The 19,349-nt window shown below is 44.5% G+C and overlaps 1 protein-coding gene across 8 annotated transcripts in view; it reads right to left on the minus strand.

Annotated features, from left to right (window-relative positions):
- Window positions 1–19,349, minus strand: part of trps1 (trichorhinophalangeal syndrome I) — an 88,372-nt gene that overhangs the window by 44,364 nt on the left and 24,659 nt on the right. For all 8 annotated transcript variants that reach the window (XM_078081432.1, XM_078081431.1, XM_078081434.1 and 5 more), the window contains 2 exons: window positions 2,167–2,877; window positions 1,752–1,867 (listed from right to left, as the gene is read on the minus strand). In XM_078081432.1, coding sequence (XP_077937558.1) covers window positions 1,752–1,867; window positions 2,167–2,877 — 827 coding nt within the window. The remainder of the gene's footprint in view (window positions 1–1,751; window positions 1,868–2,166; window positions 2,878–19,349) is intronic.

Here is a 19,349-nt window from a genome sequence, read left to right on the forward strand (position 1 = left end):
TGGCGTCGGCTCCGCGCTCGCTGTTTAATTAAAGGTCGGGAGGATCGCCGATGCGTCGACTAGCGGGCTAAACATCTGACCTGCCGCAGAGACACAGGCCACGTGGTGAGGAGATGCCCGGGGGCGAGCCTCCACAAACTGAGCCTTCACAGCTTCGTTTAGGGGAGAAAACCTTTCTGGAAGGTTGTCTTAAATTCTATTCAATAATATTCATTGCATTGTGAATATTTTTTCTCATGAAATCACATGCCATGATGAGACAAACGCTTCTGGACTCATGAAACACTGAAATCAGATACAACTAATTATTCAACAAGGTATATAAAATGCATGCGCACACTTCACATTAGAGGATCTCAATGTTTCCTCATTTACAAATAATGACCTGTTAAAGGTTTTTCACTTCTACTTCTCCCTCGAAAGACGACTTAGTTAATTTAAGTTATATCTAATCTAATTCAATTGAAATGAGCTATTAAAAAGGAGCTCGAAAGATCTGCATGAGTTTACACGAGGCAATAAATGTTGTGTTCGCATGCTTTCAAATAACATTTTCAGAGCAAAGATAAACATATAAATACACTTGGCTGAGGCTTCAATATCTACGTAATTAAACTGTGTACAATGTTAAGTAGACACTTGGCAGGTTTTTGTTCTCAACAAACTCTACGGCTGTTTCACTGTAACTAAATCACCAAGACCCGAATTGATTGTCTCATCTGTTGATGTCCAGACTGCAGGTGCAAATTACTGACTGACATTTTAATGTGGCATGATGGAATATCATTACAGTAATTGAGGTATAATTGAATCATCTTTCAGTACATGGACGGCACTTATCTTGAAGGAATATGAATTTTCTAAATTTCTGCTTTTATCCTGCACAGTAGCTCCCGTCCGATAAAGGACCTTGTCCTTTTTATGCAAATTTAGTGCTGAATATAAGGGATGAGCAATGAATGTTGATTTATTAGCCATCATGTACAACACTATACAACACAATACCAAGTAGACCGTTTGTGTGTCTGTGTTTGTGTGTGTGTCCACCTGTGTGTTGCCAGGTGCAATATTTGTCAGTGTCTTTCTAGGCCAGTCTATAAAATGTCATAACATGGCCCACAATGCCTCACTGCCAAATAACACACACCTTATGGCACAAATCATTCGCAGATTGTTCGACCCAATAAATTGCTCAGTTAAACAATGGGCCTAGATGTATTACCAGTTGGTGCTAGCGTTTAATTGGTTCCTCATTTTGAGAGTTCCCAAGCATTAAACAATGTGCAGGAAATGATTGTAAAGGTTTAATGAATTTGCCAAGTACCGTCTGCAGTAGCACATTTGAAATAAACACTACTGAAAGAACACAATATTTTAAAAATGTTCTCTAACAAAACAGAATCCTGATTCCTGATTCCTAACAGAACATTTGTATTCATGACAAGCAGATGCAAAATATGTAAAAGGGATGCATTCAGAGCTGCACATCTCTAAAGAGGTTCTTGAACCAAAATAAAACCTTCTCTCTCTGAGATATTTAAATTCCCAATTCTCTGTTGGCTGAGACGAGCTTAGTAAAAAAGGGGGCAGCACTGTATCCTCTGCATATCTTATGTCATTGAGGCTTTCTTGGACCATGACATGAAATTTGCAAAAGAATGTTGATCACTGACCACTTTACCCTCCTTCCCATTTATTCAATGCCGTCACACCAAGAGAACCTGTGTTCATTAACCACGGCGAGTGCTCACCTGTACGTCATATGTGCCGTTCATCATGACGGCCCTGTGCTGTTGAATGTGCACATCTGGTCTGGTCTTCCACGACTCTTTGGCTTGGTTCCTCTGCCCCTGTCCGGCCTGTACATCTGGGAGCAGAAAACACAAGAAGCGGTTCGAAGCGGATAAACAAAGGGGAGGTCAGACTGCCAGGGGCACAACAATCAGAGGACACGTGTGACCTCTCAGGAAGAAACTTAACATTCAGATCGACAATCAGCAGGTTGTTGTTGTTGCAGGGAACCGGTCGACCTGGAGTATACATCAATAAGCTTTACAAAACTAAAATTTAAAAAAAATGTGGTTTTAAGGCTCTGGATCCGCGTTATTTCAAACTCCAATCTAATTCACACCTTGAGCATCATTACATGTCGAGCGCTGGAGTTACCTAGAGGCGTGTTTTGGGGAGCCATGTTGTGGAGGGCCAGGATGTGCGTGTCCAGGGCGGCATCCTGCCGTGTGCGATTGTGCAGGCCCAGATGATACTTCCTAAAGTGCTTCACCAGGTCGGCGGGGTCGTTCCCATAGTAACCGTAGCCGCACACGTTGCACTTGAAGTCCTGCAGTTTAGGAGAGGGGCTGGAAGAAAGTGGCGGGGTGTCAGTTGTCGACTCCTCCCCTGCTTCCTGTCGGGGGAGGTGGTGGGGGCCGGAGAGGAGATGAGCAGCGAGGTGATCTGCCTCCCCTCGGCCTCTTTCCCTCCTCTCTCCTTCATCTGACCCCTTCTCACCGTCCTCGACCTCCGAGTGGCTCTCGAGTCTGTCACTTAACGCCGCTCCCCCGTGGTTGGCTCTTCCCCTTCTCTCTCTCCTCCCCCTTCGCTCCTCGTTGCTGTAGGCCTCCCCAACAGACAAGGGAGAGATGGATGAGGATGCGCACTCGCTCTCGCCCTCCTCCTCCTGCTGCTCCTCATCGCCCCTGATCCGGTCAGAGGATTCTGGTTCAGAGGGACGGTTTATTCGTTCGGCCTCCGCTCCGACTCTCCCCTCCTCCTCTCCCTCCTCTTCCTCTTCTCCCGCTGGCCTCCTCCCCTCTTCCTCCTCCTCCTCCTCCTCTCCTCCTACACTCCGGATAGGGGGATTCTTCTTCCTCACCATCTCTGAGAATTGGAAAGAGACATGGGGAGAATAAATTGTTTTTTGCTGCATCGTTGACTGATATGTTGACATTAACAGATACAAAGTGTCTCAGATAATCTACAGCGGATTGCATGCACACACACACACACACACACACACACACACACACGCTAATAACATTTTCTGACAATGATGTCTGTGTACAGAATAGCTTTGATTTGATTTAGAAATGTGTGTGACGATGCTCAACGGCGGACCTCGTCAAAGAGCAGCCCCAGCATCAGAAACATCTCAGCTGTGAGAGGTTTCTTAGGGATGTGTGTTCGGGATGTTTGTTGCGTCCTAAAGTGCAACTTTATTTCTCTTTCCTCTCTCAAACGGGAGTGAATCGTTTTTATCGTTATGGAAACCATCCGTGGGAAACTGTGCCCGGACCACATCAAAACCCAAAACCATATCTGAGGGACTGCGAAGTAGGGGTGGTAGGGAGAGAGAGAGGAGCGGGAAGAGAATGGACGACAGACAACCACATCAAACCCTACTGGCCGTATCAGAGAGATGGATGAGGGGAGGCGGCAGACTGCAATTCATCCCCTCCAGCGATCCCCTCTCGCCTGCTTTCTTGCATCTCTTTCTGCGCGCCTTTCATTCTTTTTTTTCATCTCTCATTGCCCTCTGTGTCACCTCTTGACCCTTTCTTCTCATTTTTCAATCTCGGCTCTTCTTTTCCATTTTAAATCTCTCATTTTAGAATCAACATAACAAGACTCAAAAGGTACTTTTCAGTCACGTTTTGATCTCCACTGTCCTCTTTGAGATGTAAGAATCATTGCTACGATAATTTGAGTATTTCCATCATTAAAGATTTCTTTCGGTTCCTGCTTTGTCCCACCATCTCTTCCCTCCTTCCCTTGTAATCGCTCCACAAAGCCATCAAATAACCAACCATGTGTTTTAGGTTAAACCCATGTTTCTTTTGTTTGAAAAGAGAACAATTGTGGTCACTCTGTTCACAACACGGCATGACAGAGAGATGGGTTTTTGCAACCATGTGTGTGTGTGTGTGTGTGTGTGTGTGTGTGTGTGTTTATTTGTAGCCGTTCATATTCAGTTGTAAACACAGTCAACCCATTGACCCATGCGCTGTGTTTGTATGTGTGAGCGGTAGTAAACAGTCAAAGCCAAAGTACGCCTGATAGACGCCAACAGCTGATCACTTTTAGATCAATGCAATATAAGTAGGGCGTGTGTGGTGTGTGTGTGTGTGTGTGTGTAATGCCTTTTTGAGGATGTGTGTGAATTAGAAGCGGATGGAGCATGCGTGCGACCATGTGGCTGTTGCGTGAGAGATAAACACTAGTTTTTATTTACTGATAGCAGACCGCAAACAGTGAAAGAGAATCACGAGAGAATCGGTGCGCGCACACACACACACACACACACACACACACACACACACTCACGTTTGAAGAAAGATAAGTACAAAGGGAGTTGAATACAGACCACAAACAAACACAAATAAATTTAAGCAACATATTGTAACAACCCTGTCATGTAATCTAGAGGATTAGGAAGAGAGGAGAAAATAAAACGCACACACGAGAAAGCGAGTAGAGAAATGACAGAGGCAGGGCTGCTTTCTTTGTTCAATCCAATTTTCTCTCTACAGCCTTTTCTAGTATTTTACCATTTCTTTCCCCACCATACAACTATTAAAATAAAGCAATTTATGTCTGAAAGGGCCCACGCCTAGACCAGCCCTGGCACTCACTGTGGGTGTGTGTGTGTGTGTGTGTGTGTGCGCAGGGAGAGAGGAAAATCTCATCTGATGTTCACCACACCCAGTCAGAATTCATCATTCACACACACACACACACACACACACACACACACACACACACAGTGGAAAACTACAGATCTTTGTGGTAAAGCGCTGAAGCCGAAATCCCGACCTACAGTAAGAAGCACTGACTGACCTAACAGTGTTTCCATCTGCCCCGAATCATTTCAGCAGTGACTTTAAAAGTTAATCAAAGCAACAAGATGAAAACTAGAAATGACTTTGGTGACGGGAACGGAAAGGTAAATTATAAGAGTGACATCTATTTACACTGGCATCACATGTTTGTTTGCATACTGCTGGGGCACCACTTGCATGAATCCAGTATGTGGGAAAGAAGAAGGTGTGTGTGTGTGTGTGTGTGTGTGTGTGTTGTAGTACAGCCTTTGTCCGCTTCAGGCTGTATACACAGACTGGAACCATTACTATCAACTACAATTAGGTGCAACCCACCACAACATACCACATAGCAACTACTGCTACTAGCTACAATTAGCCCCGACACACCACAATGGCCCCAATGCCACAGACACGACCAATGTGACAGTTAATCATTACCACCAACGCAAGTGAGGCCTGGGTCTGAATCGGCCAATACTCGCCCCAAAGACATCCGGTGAAGGACGTATCGAGGGAGGTGGAGGGGGAGGGAGAGGGGGGGGGTACGTCTCCGTGGGGTATTTCTGGTCTTTGGACATTTTGATTGTGTCATAAAGTAAAAGGATTTCTATCCAGTATACGGTGTAATGTTTCTCGGGGATGGCTTTGGAGTAACTATCGCACAGGATCACATAACACTCGACTAATCACAACACCAACGACCTCCCGAATGCAAAACGATAGATAAACAGTAAATCTGTCAACATCCAGTAACTCCAAACCAGTTCTCTGGCTGCTAATTATAAAGTCACTGTAATTGATGGGTTTCATACATAGTCTTAAGACAGTCACATATCACTGCTGCCTTCAGATAGCTCTGTTCCTCCCCGCCTTGTGGCTGAGCCTTAATTGGCATCCAGTACTTTCATAAACAGAAGGATTATCGGGTGACATGTGAAGAAACAATGCCGAAGGCCGGGCCTTACAGAGACATCCGCCACGCTTTTCTCTTTTGTTTCATACAATCTTCCATGTAATCCCGTTCCTCTGATTCATTGTGGGTTCATGAAAATATAGATGAATGTGAAAAGTGACGGTGCATCGAGGGGGAGAGTATGTTTAACAGCGGCAGGAAGAGCAAAGGGAGAAAGAAGGTAAAGGAGTCTTCATGAAAACAAAGATGGGTAAATGGAAGGAGAGGAGCTCAGAGAGGAGGAGACAGGAAAGACTGGATATTTTTTGGGTGTAGAAAAAAGAAAAGAAATGGTCTGGGGAGGCAGTTCAGGAGGAGGGAAAGCGGCATATGAGCTTCACATCCCCCACTACAATTATGTCTACTTTAAAACATCCCTTCATCCCCAAAGTGAGTTTGAGTTTCGCCAACGGACGCAGAGCGCTGTGTTTCGATCGACCTACTGGACACTTCATCAACACATGCTCGTGTGTTGGGCACAGTTTGGGTTTGATCTGCCCAAAACGTGGAAGATGGAGAGTTCAGGGAGGCTTCTGCAGCGACAACCCTGTGTGTTCTATTAGTTGAACCTGCTGGATCAACGAAAGAGGAACTTGACAGCAAAAAACACACAAAAACTGCATCCAGTGTATTATGATCAGGATATCATTGATCGCTTATTTACAGACTTCATTTCCCATTCAGATCTGTAACAGAATGCTCAATAGAAGCCTTAATATGTAGAGGAATCAACGAGACAATTATGGCAGCAAATAAGAAAACATTGTGTATCTTCAGCCTGCGGCTTGCTAGCCGTGATTAAATAATGCCTTGTTACACCAAATAAATACCACTGCTGCCAAGTAGCTCGCAGGGAGCGGAAACACATCACTTCCTGTCCTTAGAAAGGATTTTTCCCTGGAGGACTTGGCAGACGCCTGCTGCTGCTGCTGCTCTTGTTGTTTTTGTTGTTGTTGTGATGATGGCTGCGAATGTTAAAGCTTTCAGGATCACGCAGCAGTCGTTTATTCCCATGAAGGTGTCACAGATTACTAGCTGCAGGAAGGCCACTGGTGCACAAAATGGGAGTCACGCTGAACTGGATGCTACCTTCGGGTGACGTGACGGTGGATGAAAGCAGCAGAGGAAAATATTAATGGAAGCGCGCACGCGACCGCTTCAGTACCCGCGCAGACAAAAGCGATCAGGCCGTGAAACCGAGCCTATTTAGAGCGGTGGGATAATAATGGGACTCGGCCGGGCTCAGTTCCACGCCTGATGGGTGAAACAATATGGACAGAATTGGCTAAAGGGAGCATTTCAGTTTCGGAGGGTAAGTAACAGCTTGGAATTGATTTGGCAGAAGCAGGAGTCTAATTGGAGACAGGGAGGGGGTTAACAGACAGAACCAGAAGGGAGAGAGAGGAGGGGGGTGGACACATAAAATCACTGCGAGACAGAGTCCACCTGCCATTTTAAGACTAAAAGTTTTCAGTTGCCTGCTAGGCCCCTAATCGCTGCCAGAAGCAGTTTCACACACTTACACACACACTCGCTCGCTCTGCCTCGCTCTTCATCTGTTGGGTAGCGGGGGCCCAATTCATTCCAGCCGCGGATCAAGTCGAGTTGCGCACACGCGCGCACGTATGGGCTGTGTAGGTCTCATTTGTAATTGGGTAAGTGCATGCGAAATATGCCTTCTTAAATGTCAAACCTAATCAGAGGTTCACATTTCAATACCTCTCCCTCTCGCTATGAGACCCCCCCCTTCACCCGAGCTGCCTCCATCTGCACCACTGGGATCTTCCTCGCGCTGCCAGGCCGGAGCTCCTATGCACTTCCCGCCCTCCATCTCGAATTCTTTCCTGCCCATACTTCTGTGCTGTCCTTACATTAACCTTGCTGTGTCGGTTGGAGTGTGAGTGTGTTTGTGTGCGTTGGGATGACAGCTTCACTCGCTCCGTGTGACTGACTGACGGAAATCCATCCATTAAATATAGCGAATAAATGTTCAATGAACGGAACAAGCTGAGACTCTGAGACTTATGTCTTTGCCTGTGTGTGTGTGTCGTTTGTAATCAGTATAGGACTTATTTGAAAGTGGGCGGGCTTAAAATGCAGCGTGATACGGAGCTCCACGCAAAGCTCTCGTGCTGCAGATTGATTGATGAATGGATGTCGGGGTGTTAATGGACTAAATTGGATGATGCCAGCTCATGCAGGAAGACATCATTTCTTGTTCTACAGGAAGACAAGATAATTGGATTTTGACAAACAATATGAAGAAACTGCCTTGTTAATTCAATGTTGTTGATTACACTTCACGAAATGATACAGAACCTGACAATAGATGACACACTAAAAACGCACAGAAGACTTGTGCATCACTCCTTCTTGCAGATAAATACAACCCCCCCCCCCCCACTCAACTCCCAAATAAACTTTATTAAAAGAGGAGTCTGACCACTATTACATGCTTGGGATTACTGCACCACACAGGGTCTGCATGGGAAGCACTTCAGTGTGAGGGCTGTGTGACACACACACACACACACACACACACACAGCGGCCCAGTGTAATGTCCAGTATAACCGTGGGCTTTTGGCTACAGGGAGCTTTGGGGTTTCTTTGTGCACCTCAAAAACGTCCTGACGGGGAGAGCTTTCCTCACTTGTGGGGGGGAGACGCTCTCCAACTGCTGTACAAATAGAAACAGCAGCGTTTCTGCTTTCAAGCTCAATTTACGTTTCAACTTTACAACATACAAACACGCGCGAGACGGGGAAACAGAACGTGTTACAAGCGAGAGAAACCCCACCTCTCCAACTGCGACTTACTCAGCATGACACAAACTAAATGTTTTCATCTGGGCGGCACCAGCTGGTTGGGAGCCGCACTCTATAAAACTTTATTTTGAAGTGTGGGCCCACAGGTGGGTCAGAGGAGTTTAAAAAGGGGCTGCTCAGTTAGTCTGGAGGAAAGTGGGGGACCTTATTAGGCTGTCCAAGCTGTTCTATCCGAATTGCTGGAGGTTATTAGGTTAAAGCAAGGTACATGTTGTTACGATTGGCCTACACAACAGGCTGCCTGTGTGTGTGTGTGTGTGTGTGTGTGTGTGTGTGTGTGTGTGTGAGAGAGAGTGAGTGAGTGAGTGCCAAAAGGTTGCTGGTTCAGTACCCAAAGGGACAATAAATGATGCTCAAATAAATCAGTATTACAACACACACAGATCTAAGCTGCAAGTTCAAACACACCATGAATCCAAATCCACACACACAATTTGCAATGTATTAGTAAAATGGTGCAACACATACACACACACTATATATCTCTTCTGCTATTTCAATAATCTCTGACCTGAGAGTTTATAAGACTCAATAGTCTGGCCTCTATAATGACTGTCTGGATTCTAACTTTATACACACACACACACACACACACACACACACACACACACACACACACACACACACACACACACACACACACACACACACACACACACACACACACACACACACACACACACACACACACAGCTCCCCTGCTGTGGTCCTTAGAGCGCACTCTGTCTGTGTGTGAATGTGTCTGTGGAGCATACCATGTGTGTGTGGTCACGTCTAAGAAATCGAAAATCTCTCTCTCGCTTTCTCTCTCTCTCTCACCATCGCTGACAACATCACCGTAACCAAAATTTGAGGTAAACAAGTCGTGGTCAACAGTTATATGTGTGTGTGTGTGTGTGTGTGTGAAATCACATTAATAACTTGAGTGATAAATCCCACTACTGTTAGGGGGGAGCACAGCTTCACACACGCTGCCTATGAAGAACACACACAGCGACTGCAAGGAGGGTGTGTCATTAAATATCGTTCTACTCGCTGCCAGGAGTCAGAGATTGATGATCAGTGTGGCGCGCACACACACACACACACACACACACACACACACACACACACACACACACACACAGAAAAATACATTTAAATATTCTTAACATTCAGAGTGTATTTAGGAAAAAGAGGGCCTTGCATGGAACACACACATTAAAACACTTCTCCAGAAAGGACTGATTAACTACACAAGAACAAGAATTACATTTAACTATATTCTATACCATCATAATTAATGTTGAAAACCATATTAAAAGATTAGTTCCCCCATTTGCATTTTATCGTTTACATTACCTAAAAACAATGGAGCTTCATTAAATCCTCATTTAGTTTCTTCCTGCGCATCAACAAAGCGCCACGTCTCTCTCACACACACACACACACACACACACACACACACACACACACACACCAATCAGCAGTTGAAAATCTGTTGCCGCCTGAGAGCAAACCCCATAAACAAACAGACGTTTTTCTTGTGAAATGTGTTGGAACTCTTCGAAGCAAAAAGAAAGCAATTGTACGCTGCCATGGTAAAAGGTATTAAATAACATTCTTGTTACCAAAGGAAATAAACTAACCATATAAAGAGACAAAACAGCCTCATTATATGCACACAAGAGAATAACGTATCAAAATTAAAGTACGATGGGGAACAAAAATCCAAGACTCAATCAAGAACAACCCACGACATCACACTACACAATTGCACAGTTACCCTTTTCCCGCCCGTACACGATACCGAGGATGTGTCACAACCCCTGAAACACCTGCTTTACAGAGCACTCCAGTATTCTAAGGCATCTCATAACAGGCTCCCAAACTTCCTGAGCACAGAATGATTGAGTCGGCGTGATGACGTTGATCTACAGTGAAACTATCGGGAACAATCTCAACTCGCCACGGAAACCGATCAAAAACAGTCCCCAACAGTTTGGCGCCAGAACGCAGCTACAAAGCTGCATCTTTCAAACAGATTTTCCTTTAGGATTTAATTTAGTTTCCTATCATCCCACCGCAGACTCCTCTCAAAGAGATTTACATTTGCGCGTGCGGTGCATGTGTATATGTTGCGAAGCATGTAGCAGGAGAGCAACTGGGACAGCTCTTCCTTTGCTGCTGGTTTCGCTGGAATCCCCCCGATGAGCAGGACGTCAGCTGGTCGTCACCCGCTGTGCGTGAGAAGACATCTGCATGAAGTCACGCCTTTTCCCCCAACTTTCCCCCTCGAGTGCCACTGTGGAGCTTTCGCACTGCCGAAGGTGACGCGGGTGACGCCGGGGCTGCAACAGCAGGTCCCATATACCCGTTTACAAGGAGAGAAGGACCGGGCGCAGGAGAGATGACAAAGACGGCGCAGGAACAGACGGAATTTTCACACTTGATGAGGAAAGAGAGCAGGACGTGAAAACAGAAATGAAAAGGGACGATCACACCGGTGCGTCGGCCCCTCCCTTTTCTGCTGCTTTGTACACCGCGACCGTCCCTCCTATTGGCGTTAAAGCGGGGGACATGGTGTGTGTGTGTGTGTGTGTGTGTGTGTGTGTGTGTGTGTGTGTGTGTGTGGTGGAGACCCGACAACTTCCGCTCAACGTCCTGTGATCACAGCTTTGGGTTCGTTGGGGAACAACCAGGAAATTGCACACATAAACACACATACTGTAAAGCGGGTCGTAGGAATGTGAGCAGACTGCAGAATAAGGGTGTGTGTTTGTTGTTTTGTGGATGTATTCTGTAGTTATATTGTCTCTTTTGGAAGGTTATTCTTTTTTTCAGTTTTAGTTAATTTAATTTAATAATTTAATATTTCTATCTTATTATATTGTATATAATTTGTATATTTTTATTCTATTTTCTTGCACATCCTGCTGTGATACCAAAATTTCCCTCTTGAGGGATCAATATCTATCTATCTATCTATCTATTGGGTATTCAGAGCACTATTAACGCAAAACAAATGCAATGTTATTGTCACTTATAGTGGTCATTTCAATAAACCCCACACAACTCAAATGTTTATAAAATGAACAATTGCATTTTTATTCAAATATTTGCTTTCATACTAAAAAAAAAGGAAGACTACGCAATGATTTACTTTAACCCAACAGTCACGTTTACTGGACAGAGCTTGGAGGTTAACATCCCACAGGCAAGCGTTAATGGAAAGTGCTGCAAAATGGTTATCCCTGTGCGTGTGTGAGTGTTCTTAAGCTTATAAAAATAGTTAGAAGACAAAGACACACTAACAAGAACAAAAAACGGGAAGGAGGTGGCAGCACTTCTTAGAATTTCATAATAAAAAAAATCTGAGATTCAATCACTTCGAATGCACGCGCGTGTGTGTGTGTGTGTGTGTGTGTGTGTGTATTTGGATTTGTGTGCATGTGTGAGTATTGCAGAGACACAACTTGAGTGTATTCTGTCCTCATTTTTGTCACTAACTAGTCTTTTCACCCAAACTTTTGCATGGGAGCAGATGTGCTCAGCCTCAGACACACACATGCACGTGAAGGACACAGACGGTTTAGAAAGCCTTGAGGCTCAGTCTGAGCTTTCATTTCCTCTATCCTGCATAACAACCAACAAATACACACACACACACACACACACACAAATAGACAGGGAGCGGATGGTTATGAGACTTTTGGCCCAGAGGGGCGACAGTGGCACTGAAGACCACCAGCTCCAAGACAATTACTGCAGAAGATCATTCTGATTTAAAACAATCAAGACTAGTTTCAATAAGACAGACTGAACAATATTTATTTTGGCTGGGATGAAATTAACTAGAAACATTAGAGAAATAACAAAACAGAAGAATCATGTATTCATTTTATATATATATATATATATATATATATATATATATATATATATATATAATCTACGGCTGGTCGCAGACAGACTACAACAGGGTTACTCTGTCAGGTGAAATCTGAAGGAGTTTAAATTATTGGTGTTATTTATTATGTCACGTTTTCAGCCCATCCATCGTACAACAGAAAGTTGGTGATACCACGACACATTTAGAGAGAAAATATTTTCTCTTTCTCTCCCAATTAAATCCGCTATTTTGTTGCCCGGTGGAGCGGTGATGGTTCTCCTCTGGCTTTCGTGAGTTCACATCCATCTCTAATGGTTTACAGCCCCTCTTGCTCCTCCTCATCTCCGCACGCATGCGCGCACGCACAACTTTCCTGTGCTAGGGGAAGTTGCAAGTGGTTGCGACATCGGAAAGCTCCTTAACACACGTATATAGTGTCACGCACACAAACAGGGACTCCGTAAAAAACTTTATTTTCAGATGATGGAGTTTTGTAAATAAACAGCAGTTTCTAAATGAATGACGAGGCTGCAAGCGAACACGTGAACACACAAAGCTGGATGGTCTGTTTTTTAAATCCTCCATGTTCGTACATCACAGTACTCTGTGCACGAGTATTTTCATTTTAGGAGAGTGTTTTCACCCCACCTATGTACATGTACACGTATGGGAGACGTAATGCGGTCGTGTAGTGAGAATTCCTCTAAAGCCGGGACACGGAGCTCCGTTTCATCCACAGAGCCGAACACGTCTGACATTTCCACCCAAGGTGACTTTTACCAGCAGGGAATAAAGAATTGCCTACTCACTTATGGAGCCGATTCACATTTGACAATGCAGAAGCAGTAGTACATCAAATACTCTCCACATATAGATGGCTTTTGATAGTTTATTATTAGGATTGTTTGAAGGCATACTGTAAAATCAAACAAATAATGTCATGCAATACGTTTTCTATATATACACGAGCTGCCAATCACACATATCAAGTTTACCTGAAATCAGTGAGTTACTGCAGCCTCCATCAAACTGCACAGTCATTTATACACACACACACCCACACACAGAGAGAGGTGGTGACCGCAACGTACGTTGACCTGATTTGATCTTATTCTGCATTCTCAACGTGATGAACTGAAATCGATCCCCCGTGATTATCCGTCTCTGGGTGATTCTAGAGGGGGCCGGGGAGCAGAGGCCTTTGTAATGAAGGTAGCAGTTATTCAGGGACTGTTGACACGGGTCCTCCAACTGAAATATCGACAGAACGTTATTAACCCTCAATAGTCCATAAAGGAGCATGCGCTGGCATCCCCTCTGCAATGCACTCTGGGTAATAACTGAGGACATAATAAATATATATAAATAAATAACTGAGGAACAGAGCCAGCAGCGGAACGTGAGCAGAGCGCCGCTGTAAACACCTGATGAGGAAATTCTTACATCAGTTGGGTTTTTCGCCGTGTTCCCACCCGAGGGCAGACGCGACGCTGCATCACCCTTGTCCAAGCACATTGCATCATGTATCACTGGTGCAGCGTGGAATCTTTAAAAAGAACAGCAATGCTGATAACCATTTCTCCACATTACCACTGGACCTTCTCTTAATACTCATGTACATCGACCTAACCTGTCAAATATAGTACAAGGATTGTGGAATATAAACAGGCAGCAACATAGAATGCCTGTTAGCTGCAAAAACTAAAACATCTGGAGAGAAAAGACTGATAATAGCATTCAGAGTATTGAGCAATAATTCGTCTTGGGTGGCTTTGTTTTCTAATATCCCAAATTGTGTTCGCCAGGCCCTCAAAATAAATGTTGTGGTCCCATTTGTAAAAAGAAAGCTATAAAAGGCCAACCTTAACGCAGCGTAGCTGGCCTGTTGTGTGGGAGCTTATCAGCCTCTTTGAAGGCGTGCAGAGGATAAGTCATGCTACCTCAACTAGATCAGAACATATTATGTAGGTCAAGGATTTACCAGAGATTCGGGTGTGGATCAGTAACAAGCAGATAGGCATGTCATATTTAGTTCTCACGCCCATCTAACTGCTGGTACACCCTTAAAAACACACACATACAAGCATAGGCACGCACAAACACACAATGTTCAGTGCTTAAACCGATCTAACTGCACCCTAAATCCTTTCATTATATCACCCAGCCCCACCCTCGGACTTCACTGTCTTTCAATCTTTTTTTAGTCTTCTCTCCAATCACTGTCTGATCGACGCCATAGAGGAATGATCAAAGAAAAACTGCATACCTTTGCTGTGCAAAACAATACATGTCCACAGTGTCAAACGTCAATTGTACATCAATGGGGCAATTAGCCAGTGGTACAACTCCTCCATCTGCCTTTAATATCTCCATCAATCACTACCGGTTGTCTGTAGTGAATGATTGCGTCTGCGGTATTATGCATCAGTGATGGACGAGGCAAACGTAACAGACCACCCATGAAAAAAATAAGAACTCTGCAAGTTCAAAGGAAGTGAAAAGCCTGTATTCCCCTAACATGGGAACCACACCTGCAACAGGCTTGACTAGCTGTCAAATGTGAAGCCTGTCATATAAAGTATAATCTCTCAACCCATCAAACCTTGTTGCCCCCCCACCACACAAAGTTACCCACACTGAACCTGCAACTCTGCAGGTGGACGTAAATTTACACTAAGATGTAATACAAACTGAGTGTGGAAGAGAAAGAAGGTTTGAATGACAGACCTGCAGGCAGTGTCACACAGAGCAGGAGAGCAACACACAGAGCAACACACAGGGAGCTACACACAGAGCTACACAAAATGCAACACACACAGTGCAACACACAGGGAGCTACACACAGAGCAACACACACAGTGCAACACACAGGGAGCTACACACAGGGAGCTACACACAGAGCAACACACACAGTGCAACACACACAGTGCAACACACACAGTGCAACACACAGGGAGCTACACACAGAGCAACACACAGAGCGCAACACACAGAGCGCAACACACAGGGAGCTACATACAGAGCAACACACACAGCAACACACACAGTGCAACACGGAGAGAGCAACATGCATACAACACACGCAGAGCGAGATTAGAACACAAGAAGAGGCATTGAGACAAACAGCTAAAACGTGAAGAAAGGGGAGGGACAGAAAAAGGACGAGAGGGGAATTCATTGCCTTAAAAGCAGCTCTTAGTCAAAGAATGTGATAACAATCAGACACACAGGGACACATACACACACTCCTTGTATCTTTACTTAGAATCTCTGGAGAGATAAGCAGACAAGAAGTCTTCAATTATGGCGTGTGTGTGTGTGTGTGTGTGTGTGTGTGTGTGTAAAATGTGCAAATGTTTGAGACACTGTAAAAGAGAAAGTCAGTGTTTGACAGGAGCAGGGATCCGATTCTTTGCACCTATGTGTCACTTCCTTCCGCTCTTGCCCTCTTCAAACGTAGCATCGCAAATCTCCCTGTATCCAGAATGTATCTAAATATTTAAGCAGGTTACATACACACCCAGTATTACAATATGTCCTCAGCATCCCCGTTGACATTCCGGCTCGACAAAGTGGGACTCTACGAAGACCAGGACCTAGACCAGATGTTTTCCAGTGCGCTGTGTGTCGACCCGCGCATCCCCGCCAGCCTACGGAGCTGCTGTGTGTGGACGGTGAATCCAAGGGAACGTGTGTTCAGTGTGGTCACGGCGCGGCCCTGACCACCTCTCTGGAAATGTTTTGGCCGTTTGGATGCCACTTTGGGGCACATTAACAGCTGTACTTTCATGTGGTCAAGGACGATCCGGTTGCTATCTAACCGGCCCAAATGCACCGTTTTACTTCCATCAAAATTCCACTTCAAGGAGGCTCTTTCAGACGCTCTTGCTCGCCTTGAGCCATCTCTCCTCTTTCATCCTGCAAACCCCTCTCCCTGAAGCCATCAATTCAACCATCCTCAATAAAAGAAACGGACTAGGGCTGTCAAACAGAGTTAACAACAAATATATTGTTGATTTTTAGCCATTTGGCAACACTTCGGTAGGTGATAAAATGAAAAGCCGTCCTATCGGATGTTATTCTCCACTGATCTCTGCAATAGAAATGGCCTTCATCTTATGGTAGAGTAAAAAGGAAAGTCAGAGGTCGAAATCAGCTGTGCTGGAGCCAGTAAAGACTTATTTAACTTAACCCAAAGTAGTTCTCGATTTGGGAAAAAAATAAAATAAATGCTGATTTTTCATCCTGCGCCACCTTCTGGTCAACACACACTATTTGTCCCACAAACCTATGCTGTACTTTGCGTTCATCACCAATTGTTAAATGTCAGCAGGTTAACATACTAAACTCAGAGAGGGAACATGATGGACATCATACACAGCAGGGTGGCTTTGTCATTGTCAGCATGTTAGCAATCTGACGTTGGCATTCAGCTGCGATCACTGCCTCGGTGCCGATTGTTTGGTCCACAGAAAAGTCAGGTTCCTCTCAACAAGCCTCCAAGGTAGATCCATGCAGAGTATAATGGGATTTCTTATTTAACCACCCGTGTATGCATAGTGCAGAGCTCTGGAAGCCTTTCCTCTCTCTCTTGTCCTATTGAATGAAAAGGAAGGTGCAGCCACCTGTCCCAGAGGCGTTCTTTCAGACTTATGCCGGCGTTCAAGCACACAAGCCAAGGATACCGGGACAAGGTAGCAGAGTAAACTACAGACTACAGCATCCTTCAACCAGAAGGCCAAGTCATCTCCCCTGTGACTGCAAGAATCCTTCCTGCTAAAGTGTCCTTGAGCAACTCCCAGGGGTGCTGTTCTGAAGCGAAGGCTACGATCCAAGGGGGTAATTTCACTTCAGTGGATCAATGGACAATCAGCCTGTGAGCTAAAGTCACCAAAGTGCCAAGCCTCACCTCACCACACAACACTCTGGTGGCAAATGATTGCCTCCCCCTCCTTCTGTCTATGTGGCACTCTTTTCTCCTACGGCCTTCCTCTCTTCTCTCTCCTCCTGTCCTATTATGGACATAGCAACGGCGTTGCTGTCAGGACGACCTACGGTTTGATTCACAGTCCGTCCCTGTCTGAATGTTCCCCTGTGTGTGTGTGTGTGTGTGTGTGCGTGCACGCGTGTGTGTTAGATAGCAGATAAGAGCCATATATAAACAGCACTTGAAAGCAGAAATGTAAATGTTTAAAAGTCATAGCAGAACACAGACCATATCAAGATACCAGAGAGAGAGCGAGAGAGAGATTAAAGCAGAGTTCACACCAGGAGAACTCGCAGGAGAGACAGCAGTCAGCAGGACTCCAGTCATCAATAAAGCTTAGTGGAACTAAGCACCTTAAAGCTATGCATCTCCTTATGGAATCCTTCATGCGTTGCCCGGTGTAGAGGAAGTTTGAACGGACAGACCTGCGTCACTCCGGGGCTTCGTGCGGACAGGCAGGCAGTATAAACTTTAAGTTCACCAATACTTACGGAGCCTGACAAAAAGTATTCCAAGTGGAAAACAGTGTTTTCACCCACGGCTACAATCTCATGAACTTCCTTTTGAATGCAGGGGGTGGAGTTGTCTCTTTTGTTACAGTTATTATTGCATCATGTCCATAATGAAAATGGTCAAATTTTGCAACGTATCATTGAAGGCTGCTCAAAAACCACATGATGGTTGATGATACGGGAATTAGAAATGAACCAGAGTTATTTCAAAGTGAACGGAGCTTACTCCTCCCTTTCTCGAGGCGGAACTTTTTTATTTTCAACAAATCTCGTAAAAGGTCCCATTTACTACAAACAAGAATACTAATACTAAAATACTGAGCCGCCATTTCTGCGATGCGTTGGTCTGAGGTGCAGATCATGCCAGTAGGTATTACATCTGCACTGCGGTTGGGAAAAGAAATGTGTGGAATGGTTGCCGATTTCATCATATTTGACCCAGAGAGCAAACGTGAATCAGGCTCTAAATCCTTCCCTAGAAGTTAACAGGAGCTCATGTGTCATTCAGACAGCAACGTTCATCTCTTCTTCTTCTTTCTAACTTGATTGTGTTGAGATATTTCTGAATAAAAAGTGAGGGTCTTCCTTACATGTTGCAGAAAAGGCCAGCAAGAATTATTTGCAGAAATCACACCTTAATCTAATCGGCTTTTTGTTTTAGTGCAAATGAGCGATTATCTCCGGCACTAACTCATGAATCAAATCTTACCCGATTCATGCGACAATGTCAATGCTTGCAGATTTTGTAAGGCGCTCTCAAATGTGTAAACCTGTGAACATCCTTGCAAGAATGTGCTTATTTTTGAGGATACGGTGTACGCTGCACATGCATGGACTTTCAAGGATGCATGTAAGTCGTTACCACAGCCACGAGGTTTACGCCGAATTGACTAAATAAACAACGAGCGAAAGCATAACAGACAAATTAAAAACGGGAGAAAAGAAATTGATTAATTGAAAGGAAATTAAAGTGATCATATTATCCCCAATTTGAGAACGACGCCAATGACAAGAAAATGATTGCTAAAAAAAAAAAAATCCTCATTTAAGTAAAAGCAGAAACTTATTGGAGTAACACAGCAAGACACCGGCAAAAGAAAAATCACAAGAAACAAAAAAGAACAGGAGAAAAACGAAATATATCAAATAACATAAAAAGAACTACAGTACGGTGACTGTGTGTGTGTGTGTGTGTGTGTGTGTGTAGGCATATTAGTGTGAGATAACGGTGTGTTATTTGACATCCCTACTGCTATGTCGTCTCTTTTTTTCCCTCCACATCTCGAGACATTTTTGTTTTTACAGCTTCACTCTGGGCAGACCAGACCGCTGTACACTTACGCACACACATGCACACACATACAGACCAATGCATATATTCTCT

Source organism: Gasterosteus aculeatus, chromosome 10, assembly GCF_964276395.1.
Source record: "Gasterosteus aculeatus chromosome 10, fGasAcu3.hap1.1, whole genome shotgun sequence".
Taxonomy (NCBI): Eukaryota; Metazoa; Chordata; class Actinopteri; order Perciformes; family Gasterosteidae; genus Gasterosteus; species Gasterosteus aculeatus.